Below are 10,385 nucleotides of genomic sequence, written 5' to 3'. Positions count from 1 at the left end.
ATGGTGGTTTGTAAGGGTTCTACCGTGAGGACCGTGACAGTTGGGATGATACTGCTTACTCTCAGCATAACCTATATGTGGAACCAGTGGGCATCTACAAGGACGCCTCCAGCGCGTAAAGGTACTACCTCTCCTTTGTTTTTTTCCCCCTTTTGTTTTTTAAATATAAAGGTACTATCTTTGTTCCTCCTTGTGTCTCCCATTTTCACTAGTTTCATTTATACCTGGAATAGAGATTTGGTTGATAGAGAGCTGAAGGCATCTCCAACAATGATCCCAAATCTCAAATTTGGGATCATGGATGGTTTCAACCCAACTTTTTTTTCTACCTCAAATTTGGGGTTGGGGGACCTCAAATTTGAGGTCACACTATTGTTGCCCCAAATTTGGGATCCTATTTATTTTATAATTTTTTATTCAATAATTTTTTTTTATTATATCTAATAAAAATTATAAGTTATTAATTTATATAATTAATACTTTAATTATAATTAATTAATTTATATAATTATAACATTTTAATTAAATTAATTTATGATAAATTTATTAAACTAAAATAGTTAATCATTTTTATTAGAAATATATTACATTGTAAATAATATTTAATTAAATCATTATTGAAAATAATTAGTTTCAAGTATTAATTAGTTTCAAGTATTTTTAGTGGTTTACTTCAAAGTATTTTGTGGTTGAATGGTAATAATAATAAAAATAAGATGTGTAAAAAGATGTTGTAAGATTTGGGGATTGTGATTGGAAAGTATAATTTGTTATAACGGAACCAAATTTGAGATTTGGGGTGAAAATTTGGGGTTGTGAGTTGGAGATAGCCTTATAAGGTTTCATGAGATAATGGCATTTTGGTGTTGAAGCTCCTTTGGATGAAGCGAAGTGGAATTTTTTATCGTTAATGGGGAAAATCTCTTTCTTTTATGGCTTAGTACATATGATATTTGCACAATTTACTTGGCATTTCTCACAATCATTTTGCAAAATATGGATTTATCTGCATCTCAAAAGGCTTTTGAAAATTATAGAATTATTCAATAATTGTATTTGTTTTGTATAATTACCAGAAGAATTTGCTTTCTTTGCTGTTCTTTTTTATTATCATTACTGCTAATTTGATATACATCCAAGTTTTGTTAAGTTTTACAAAAATATCTAACTTTATCTGCATCTCAGAATTCTTTTGATAATTATAGATCGAATTATACAAGATTTGCATCGGTTTAGTGTAATTTCTATCAGAACTTACAGTTTTTGTTGTTCATTTTCATTATCACTACTGCTGATTCGATGCACCAGCAAGTTTTACTATGATAATTGGTAGGCATTGATGGATTCGATAGATGAACCAACTTGACTTTTATGTTCATTGATCTGAGTGTTGTAGTTTCAATGGTTTCTCCAATTTCCTCCAGTTTAGTTTTATACCTAAACTGAAGATCTGGTTGACGACAATGGGGTTTCAAAATAAATTGGTCTTTTAGTGTTAGAGCACCTTTGACAGATGAACCGACTTGACTGTTATTTTCATTGATCTGAGTGTCCTGCATTTACAACAGTCAAAACGGATGGTGGACAGGCTTTGAAAGAGAAGAAGAATGATCCATCTCCATCTCAAAAAGATAAAGGTACTATTTTTACTTGTTTCTCCAATTTTCCCAAGTTTTATACCTAGACTGGAGATCTGGTTAACAACAATGAGGTTTCAAAATAAAATGATTTTTATTGTCTACAAACTTGATGAGGTGAAGAAGAAGAGGAAAGGAAGATAGGAAAAACCCAAAAGTTTCATTAGAAAACAGAGCAGATGCTTCTACACTCATTCATTCACATGATTATATATATATATATATATATATATATCTTGAGTGTGTCCCGGGCTGGTGACTGGTCATTGTTGGGTATGTGGAGGCTGATTATGTGACACCCCAGGAGGTGCAGGAGAGCATCGGTTTAGGTTGGAGGTGCGGTGAGAGCGCCCGCAGTAGGATATAAAGGCAATTTGTATATGGTTAGGATTATAGTTTGATAATCTTGTAAATTGTACCCAGATAGGATTTGTATAAATATAGGTTTAGGATCTGTATAAGTTTAGGATCCATATAGGGTTAAGATCCAGATATGATTTACCCTCTTCCAGATATGTCTCAGAGTTCTAATCTAGGTATGCCTCAGAGTTCTAATCCAGGTATGCCTCAAAGCTCTAAGGTATGCCTCAATGCTCTAATCCAGATATACCTCAAATTTTTTCTGTATATAGGCAGTCCCTTGTAAGATGTATGTATGCTTCAGATATTGAAATAAAACCCTAGTGCGGCTGTGGACGTAGGCAATCTTGCCGAACCACGTAAATCTTGTCTTGTCTTTCTTGTGATTGTTTTCTACTTTATTTTTCTCTCTCGATCTTTACTGGGAATCCGAATCCGCAACAGTCACCATTGGGTTGGCCAGGCCCCCCTGGATCGGTGGGCCAGCACTGTTGATTGAGCTGGTTACGGGTCGGCTTAAGGCCGATCCGGACCCGCAGAGCCCGCCCGATTAACCGGGCCATGCCCAACCGACTCGGTTCAACTTCCTTAACCTTGCCTCGAACTTATGCACACACCATGATGATTACACCACAACCATTCATTTCAATTCTTAACTGCTTTACAAACACATTCGTGTCAGAACTCCTTTGGATGAACTGAAGTTGAATGGAGCTTGAATTTTTTTGCCTTAACTTCAGAAATCTCTTATTTTATGGTTTACATATGAAACGAAGTTAAGAAGCTTCGACTATGACATTTGTAAAAATTACTTGGCCTTTCTCACGATCATTTTGCAAAATCTGGTTCTATTTGCAACTCAGGAGGCTTTTGAAGACTGCAGAATTATTCAATAATTGTATTTGTTTTGTATAATTACGAGCATAATTTGCTTTCTTTGTTGTTATTTTTCATTATCATTACTGCTAATTTGATATACAGCGAAGTTTCGTTAAGTTTTATTAAAAAAATTGAACTTTATCTGCATCTCAGAATGCTATTGATAATTACAGAATTATACAAGAGTTGCATCTGTTTAGTGTAATTTTTATCATAACTTACAGGTTTTTGTTGTTTATTTTCATTATCACTACTGCTGACTCCATGCACCCACAAGTTTTGCTATTATATCTGGTAGGCATTTATGGATTCGACAGATGAATCGACTTGACTTTTATGTTCATTGATCTGTGTGTTTTTGTAGATAAAACGAATGGTGGTCAGGCTCAGGATAGTCAGTGGAATGCTCCACCACATTCTGATCATGGTCTCCAAACGGGATCCAGCTCTTCAGGTCCTGATAATTCTTTAACTTGCCCACCTCCTGGCATTGCCTTTACTTATGAAAAACTAAAAAAGGCAACAAATTATTTCTCTGGTGATAATTTTCTTGGAGAGGGTGGTTTTGGCCCTGTGCATAAGGGAGTGCTTACAATTGATAAAAAGGGAGTGCTTCCATTCCATGAAGACCGAGTGCTTCCATATGATATAGAGATTGCAGTCAAGCAATTGAAATCTGATAGTCGGCAGGGGAACGCTGAGTTTGAGGCAGAGGTTAAGATTATTAGTCGTGTGCATCACAAACATTTGGTCTTATTAATAGGACATTGCATTTCTGAAGAGCAGAGACTGCTTGCCTATGAGTTTGTTCCTAACAACACATTGGAGTTCCATTTGCACGGTAATACTTTCAATTTTTTTTTATTGTTTTCTTAATTCATGGGTGCAATGAATAAACAGAGTAAAATTCTTGTCAGGGTGTGTTTGACATCTAATATCAACTGTGCAATGAATAAACCTGATCAGTTAAATTCTTGTTAGAGTGTGTTTGGCGGATCTGCTACCAACTTCACCAACCATGATTGCCACGCATCTCTGATTTATTCAGTACTAGCAAGCAAGGAAACTATGAAATAAAGAAGAGCTTAATTAGATTTCTGTTTATAGTTTCTAGCATTGACTTCCTTCATTATAATTTAATGAATTATTTGGGTTTTTGCAGGGAAAGATCAACCAACTATGGATTGGTATACAAGATTAAAAATTGATTTAGGATCTGCGAAAGGATTGGCCTATTTGCACGAGGATTGTGAGTAACTGTTACTTTGCTATACCTGATGTACACTATAATATATTTGATATATGCGTGTGCTAATTGTAGCTGTCGAGAGCAACATAACATTCTCTTAATTTTTTTCACCGTTCTATTTATAGGCGATCCTACGATTATTCACCGTGACATTAAGGCGGCCAATATTCTTCTTGATTCCAAATTTGAAGCGAAGGTGAGAAATTTTTAATTATCATTTTTTTCTTATAATTATTTTTTATTCTGTATGCCTTAGCATCCGTAGTATATGAAGAAATATATGACCCAAAAAAAAAATATTATCTATAAAAAAACAAAAAAACTTTCATTTTGCTTTCCTTTAATCCTCTTTTAATCCTCGTTTTTTCAAAGAATATGAATCATTATCTCCTATCCATATTAACTCTTGTTTGAATTAGGCCAATGGGAATCCCATTGCTTCAAGGAAATTCTCATTATTCAAGATTTGGGGAATTGAGGGTAAACTTGTATAATGCCTATATTACATCTCTCTTCATATTTATTTATTAATATAAATTAATATAATTAATTTATATATTTAGTTATACTAATTAAAATTAATAATAATTAGAGTGAATATGATATTAAAATTACTTTATGATGAAAGTTTTTATTTTTTTTTATTTTAAACATTTTGACCGCAACTAAATTAGTTAGCGTTGTTAACATTACAATAATTGAACTATAATTATTTAATGAAAATATTTAATTAAAATAATTTAATAAGCAAATAACGGTTAAAGTAAATTATTTACTTGAAATATTTAATTATAATAAATTGAAATAAATAATTATATTTCAAGTATTTAATAATAAATAATGTTTAAATATTTATTATTAAATATAATCTATTATCTTATACAATATCATCTCATTTACACAAAAAATAAATAAATAAATAAATGTAATTTTATTATCGCTTATATTTTCGATTCTAACCAACATTATTTTTATTATCATCTGTATTCCCTATTCCCTATTCTCATTTTCATTCCGCAATCTAGGTAGACTTTAATGGTTATGTGAAATAATAGCATATTCTTCACTACCATGTATGATGTTAATGATTCCAGTAACTTCAGTCTGCTTTTGCAGCTAAAAATTTTTCATAGAACTAAAATTTATCAAAGAACTGGTGCTTTCTTAGTATTATGTCTGTTGTTGATTCAGAGCCAACATTTTTATTTAATGAATAGGTAGCTATTTGCAGGTTGCAGATTTTGGACTAGCGAAATTTGCACAGGATGACAAGACTCATGTTTCAACCAACAATGTCAAGGGAACTTTTGGGTAACTGAAATTTGTCATTCCCTTCTCTCAGTACTAATTTTAACAAAACATGTTACTACTGAAAAATCCTGATTGTTCAAATGGTATTCTTGTTTCATAATATTGTTATTCTTTTTTTTTTAAATCATCTAATTCTAAAACTTACACTACTTTACTCCCTATAAGTAACACAAACTCTTCTTCTTCTTCCGTATTACTAATCTGTGAAGTCCTCTAGGTATTTGGCACCTGAATATGCTAAGGATGGTAGGCTAACAAAGAAAGCAGATGTCTACTCCTTCGGGGTCATACTTCTGGAGTTGATCACAGGAAGGCGGCCTATTGGCAGGCACCCTTCGGATGATAGCTTACGAGTAGCCTTGGTTGATTGGGTTAGTCTCTTGCATGTGGCAAATTCACTCATATCTTCACAGCTTTTGCGGTGACTAATTTGACTGCTTAATTGTTACTGTAGGCAAAGCCCTCGCTCAAACACCCTTTACGAGGTAAGTATGAGCCTCTCATCGATCCAAGGTTGGGGAAAAACTATGATCCTAATGAGATGAAACGGATGGTGGTTTGTGCTGCCGCTTGTGTAGGTCTTTCTGCAGAGGATCGACCTCTAATGAGTCGGGTACTCTTTCCACTTCATAAAATTTGCTCAATATATACATTTCATTAAGTTGCAGCCAACAAGTTCTCCAGCAGTGAATTTAAAAAAAATATATTAAAAAGTGGTATAATACCCGAATTTGTTCATTTACTTTTCTTACTCTTCTTTTTTTGGTTTTCTACTTAGAAATGTTCCTGATTAATCTCTTTATTTTTGAAAATGACCTCACTTAGTCTGTTGTTTCCGGACCAAATTTGTACCTAGGATCTTCTTTTATTTATGTGAATGCATTAGGGTAAAATGGTCATTTTGCATTAGTAAATTTTTTACTGGATTGCACAGTGGATTATGTGCGAAAATTCTGCCAAAAACAGGGGCAATTCGGTCATTTGGATTTTGTTTCCATCCTTGTGTTACAGGGGCAATAGAGTAATTTAGAAAAGAGTAAAGACATTGTAGCAGCCGATTACTGTAGTTAAACCAGTCTGTTCCTGTAGTTTTTGCAGCCCAACACTATTGATTCTGTCTGTACTGCAGCACACCGACACCGTAGCAAAAATGGCACTGTAGCAGCCCAGCACTGTAGAATCACACTGTAGCAATCCAACACTGTAGCAGGCCGAGAGTTATCATCAAAACTCATTTGTTTTCCTTCTTCTTTCCTTCTCTTTCTTTGCTTCTTCATGCCGGCCGAACCCTAAAAATATTGAAACTATTTCCGGCGACCAATTCCGGCGAGCCAACATCAAAAATTTAATCCTCATATCCTCTTGAGTAAGGTAAGAGCCTTTATCTGAGTTTTTAGTATGTATTTCTTCCGTATTTTCATTGTATTCATTATTTATAAACCTAGACCAAAACATTGGATTTTCCATAATTTGTGGGAGTTTTTGGGCTTAAAATGAAGCCCTTGATGTTGTCAATTGTTATTCATAAGAATTGTGGCAAAATTTCATCGTTTGATGCTGTAAAATGAGAGAAAATTATTTGTAAGGGGCGGGTTTTACTGTAGCAATCCCGGTATTACTGTAGCACAAAAAAACTTTATTTCTTTGATCCAAATTGAAGCTTTTCATTCATTGAACTTATTGGAACTAGGTTTACTCCATTCTGAGGTCGTTTGGGTCCAAAATGACAATGTTTTGCCCTAAAACCCTAAGTTTTCGTATTAGACATGTATAATGTATTTGGATGCATTTTCTTTTAGCTATCATTCTTATGTTCATTAGTATTTGGATTCCCTGCTTGTATCTAGGTGGCGAAGCACCCTCCAAGGGGAAAGAAACCACCAATCAGTGTGCGCGTCTCCATACGAGGCAACATGTTCTGTGAGTGGGTTATGTTGAATGCACAATTCTAATTGAATATCGAAAATATTTTAATTGTTTTCTGAAATGATTTCCATGGCTTTATTATGTTTTAAATCACTACTTCATGGATGAGAAGGAAGTATAGATGACCGCTAGAAACTATATTTTATTTGGAATGACTTGTGGTTTACTCTCTGAAAAATCCTTAGAAAGCTTATTAATGATGTACTGATGTTAGTTAAGATTGAACTTGAGGACATACATGCTTGGTGGATGAATGGAAATTGTTGATTATTACAACGAGTTCATTGAGCTTATTTGTTATAAGTGAAATTAATTATGTATATTCAATGGATGATTTAATTTCCCTAGTGATGTATAATTTCTAAAGTTTTGAGGCATAATGTGATAAATATGGTACATGGAACTTGATGAAACGTTGAATGCTAAGGTATATAATTACACTTATGTTGAAATTGATGAGGTTTGTTTTTGTGAGCATAGTATAGGGTGCTTAATTGTAGTTTGATCATATTGGGATATATATATATATATATATATATATATATATATATATATCGGGTGGATGGCAATGATTACGATTATTATTTTAAATGGAATTTAATTAGAAGATTGATGATGAATAGCTTGAGCTATATATGCGACAAGTGTTGAATTGCAAATACTGAATATTCCTGTGAATTTTTAATAATAGTTTGATTTAATACATCCTTAGAGGAGATAGTCAACTTGTGAGTATTTTGACAATGAAATTATTATAGATGAAGTAAATATTAATGTTGAGATAATGGCACTATGATAAGAATCTAATATATGATTGAGTATAAGAAATGGTGGAATAGTAAAGACTTGTTAAAGTAAATACTGATGATGTGTAAAGAAGGATTTAATTAATATATATTGGCACGTGAGATTATAGGTGATGAGATGAACACATTTTCATGACTTTAAAGGACTTGGATGTTGGGGTTAACTGGACTTTGAGGAGTAATCTTGTACTTTGAGGAAAACTTAGTGAGCTGAAGAAAGAGAAAGCTAGAATGATCCTAAGTAACTTGAGGTTTAACTAGAACAAAAGCCATGCTTGTTTTGATGACTTTTTATTGTATTTTAAAATTTAATGTTTCTTTTCTACACTATTGGCTTCTACTTTTAGTAATGGTTTGTAAAACCTTTCACTTGTATAAGTATGCTTTTGATATTGATAGTTATGAAAACAAAAGGGTTTTTATTTCTAAATGGCATGTTCTTCTGGATTGTGAATATTACAGTGTATTTGATATTAGCTGGTTTTATTGTCTAAAGCAATGTTTCAATCAACTTGAAGAGCTTCGAATTTTATTATGTTATTCTTGGCATTTGGACAGCAATGTTTTTGAATGTATTTGCACATCGAGATCAGAATATTATTTGAAAGTTTATATGTATTGCTATGCTTCGGCTTTGGATTTGTGGAAATATGGTTTATTTCCGATATGTGAATGCTTATCCTGGATAAGGACCCTGTGGTATGATTTATACAGATTATATTATTGCTACATCTGCATGATGGTTTAGATGGTGACGACGGGCTAAGGCCCGACTACTGCAGTAGTGGGTCCCCACGGGCCAGCCTTTAGAGGTGGCGTGGTGGACCTGGGTGTTGATTTGTCCAGATCAGGTGGGAGCATAGAGCCCTGATTGGATGATGCATCGGGATCCCGGGGTCACCACACGGGACCGGTGGGCCAACGTCAAGGGTACGAAGACCTTGACGGCTCTCAACTTAGTCGCGACGGCGGCTAATGTTGGGGAGAGTGTTTTTAGGCCATTGCTTATTTGATCAAGAATTTTATTTGTTTAAGTTGGTTCTTTTACTCATTTTGGCAGCCCATACAGGCATTTGTTTTATACATGTTAATGTTTTGTCTATGCTCGTGAGAACCTATGTTTTGGTTTTTATATACCAAGGTTTATTATCTTGCACTTTCATGGTGTGGCAAATGTGAAACGTTCAAGTTCATTTATGTTATTGTAAAATGTGTTTATTGTATTTCATTGATTTGTTTTGATATTCTTTTAGATTTGTGCTAACCCATTCACTGAGTGATTATGGTTACTCACCCCCTCCTCCCTTCCAGGTTTTAGTGGTTTGGGTCGTCATAGCGAGGCGAAGTGTTAGCAGTTTGAATTTCAAGTCAGGTTGTTTACTTATTATTAAACAGGTCGCATTGTATTATTGTAGTGGATCCACTAATGTACTCAATTCTGTCTGGGATTTGTATATCTTTCACTATACAGTTGACTTTTTGAGTGAAAGTCTTGCTTTTCATATCAGTTGTTGTTGTGGTGTTATTTAGCAGGAGTTTGTTAGCCTTGCGATGATTCGAGGGTTGAGTGGTGTGTGTCCCTCCTCGGGATCGTCGCGGCGATTGTCACGTGGCGGACCCGCGGGTCGGGGCGTGACATAGTCCCTTCTACTCTTGAAAATGGGTCAACTAGTACTTATATTTTCAAGAGTAGAGAGACAAGTTGACAAGAGACTATGAGTAAAGGGATTAAATATGTCCATTTTCAAAAATAGATGAACTAGTTGGGAGCATTTTTTAGTAGAAAGACCAAAAAATAAGAGAAACCAATTCGGATATTATACTTTAGGAAGTTTCAGTACTTTTCCTTGTCTTTCAAACCACTTCAAGATGGTCAAACTTGATTTCATTTTTGATTAATGGGTAAACTAAGCAGGTGGTTCAAGTATTGGAAGGAGTTGTATCCCCTGAAGATTTGAAAGTTGGTGTTCCACCGGCACCAATGAGGACCCGGAGAAGTTAAGAAGAATGACATTTGGACCCTGGAAAGTTAACATTTGTCACATGCCATTGGTATCAAGCAATAAGGTCCGGAGAGGAGTGAGATGGAGATGCAGAACACTAAGAATTTCATTTAAACTGGTTTTGTTTTTCCTTTCTGTTGCAGCATTTGTGAAACTTTTTTAGTGTTTAGTTGTAAAATTTCCCCAAACTCCCTTTTATAGACTATGATTATTA

At 34.1% G+C, this 10,385-nt stretch overlaps 1 protein-coding gene across 1 annotated transcript; it reads left to right on the top strand.

Annotated features, from left to right (window-relative positions):
• On the top strand, window positions 1-9,638 carry LOC120255077 (proline-rich receptor-like protein kinase PERK1). Its single transcript, XM_039262977.1, has 10 exons — window positions 1-121; window positions 1,569-1,637; window positions 3,241-3,717; window positions 4,039-4,125; window positions 4,251-4,321; window positions 5,357-5,436; window positions 5,654-5,807; window positions 5,891-6,049; window positions 7,284-7,356; window positions 9,480-9,638. The coding sequence occupies exons 1-10, from the start codon at window positions 1-3 to the stop codon at window positions 9,518-9,520; spliced, it is 1,332 nt and encodes a 443-aa protein (XP_039118911.1). The 3' UTR covers window positions 9,521-9,638.
• Window positions 9,639-10,385: the final 747 nt, after the last annotated feature.

The sequence above is a fragment of the Dioscorea cayenensis genome, unplaced genomic scaffold (genome assembly GCF_009730915.1).
Source record: "Dioscorea cayenensis subsp. rotundata cultivar TDr96_F1 unplaced genomic scaffold, TDr96_F1_v2_PseudoChromosome.rev07_lg8_w22 25.fasta BLBR01000822.1, whole genome shotgun sequence".
Lineage (NCBI taxonomy): Eukaryota > Viridiplantae > Streptophyta > Magnoliopsida > Dioscoreales > Dioscoreaceae > Dioscorea > Dioscorea cayenensis.
This window is presented reverse-complemented; position numbering and strand designations above follow the sequence as displayed.

What these genes read in the sequence shown, in the direction of transcription:
- LOC120255077 (XM_039262977.1), top strand. Translation starts at nt 1, where the DNA reads ATGGTGGTTTGTAAGGGTTCTACCGTGAGGACCGTGACAGTTGGGATG. An exon ending in TCCATCTCAAAAAGATAAAG is followed by an intron (nt 1,638 to 3,240) that starts GTACTATTTTTA and finishes GTGTTTTTGTAG; the next exon opens with ATAAAACGAATGGTGGTCAG. An exon ending in ATTGGAGTTCCATTTGCACG is followed by an intron (nt 3,718 to 4,038) that starts GTAATACTTTCA and finishes GGGTTTTTGCAG; the next exon opens with GGAAAGATCAACCAACTATG.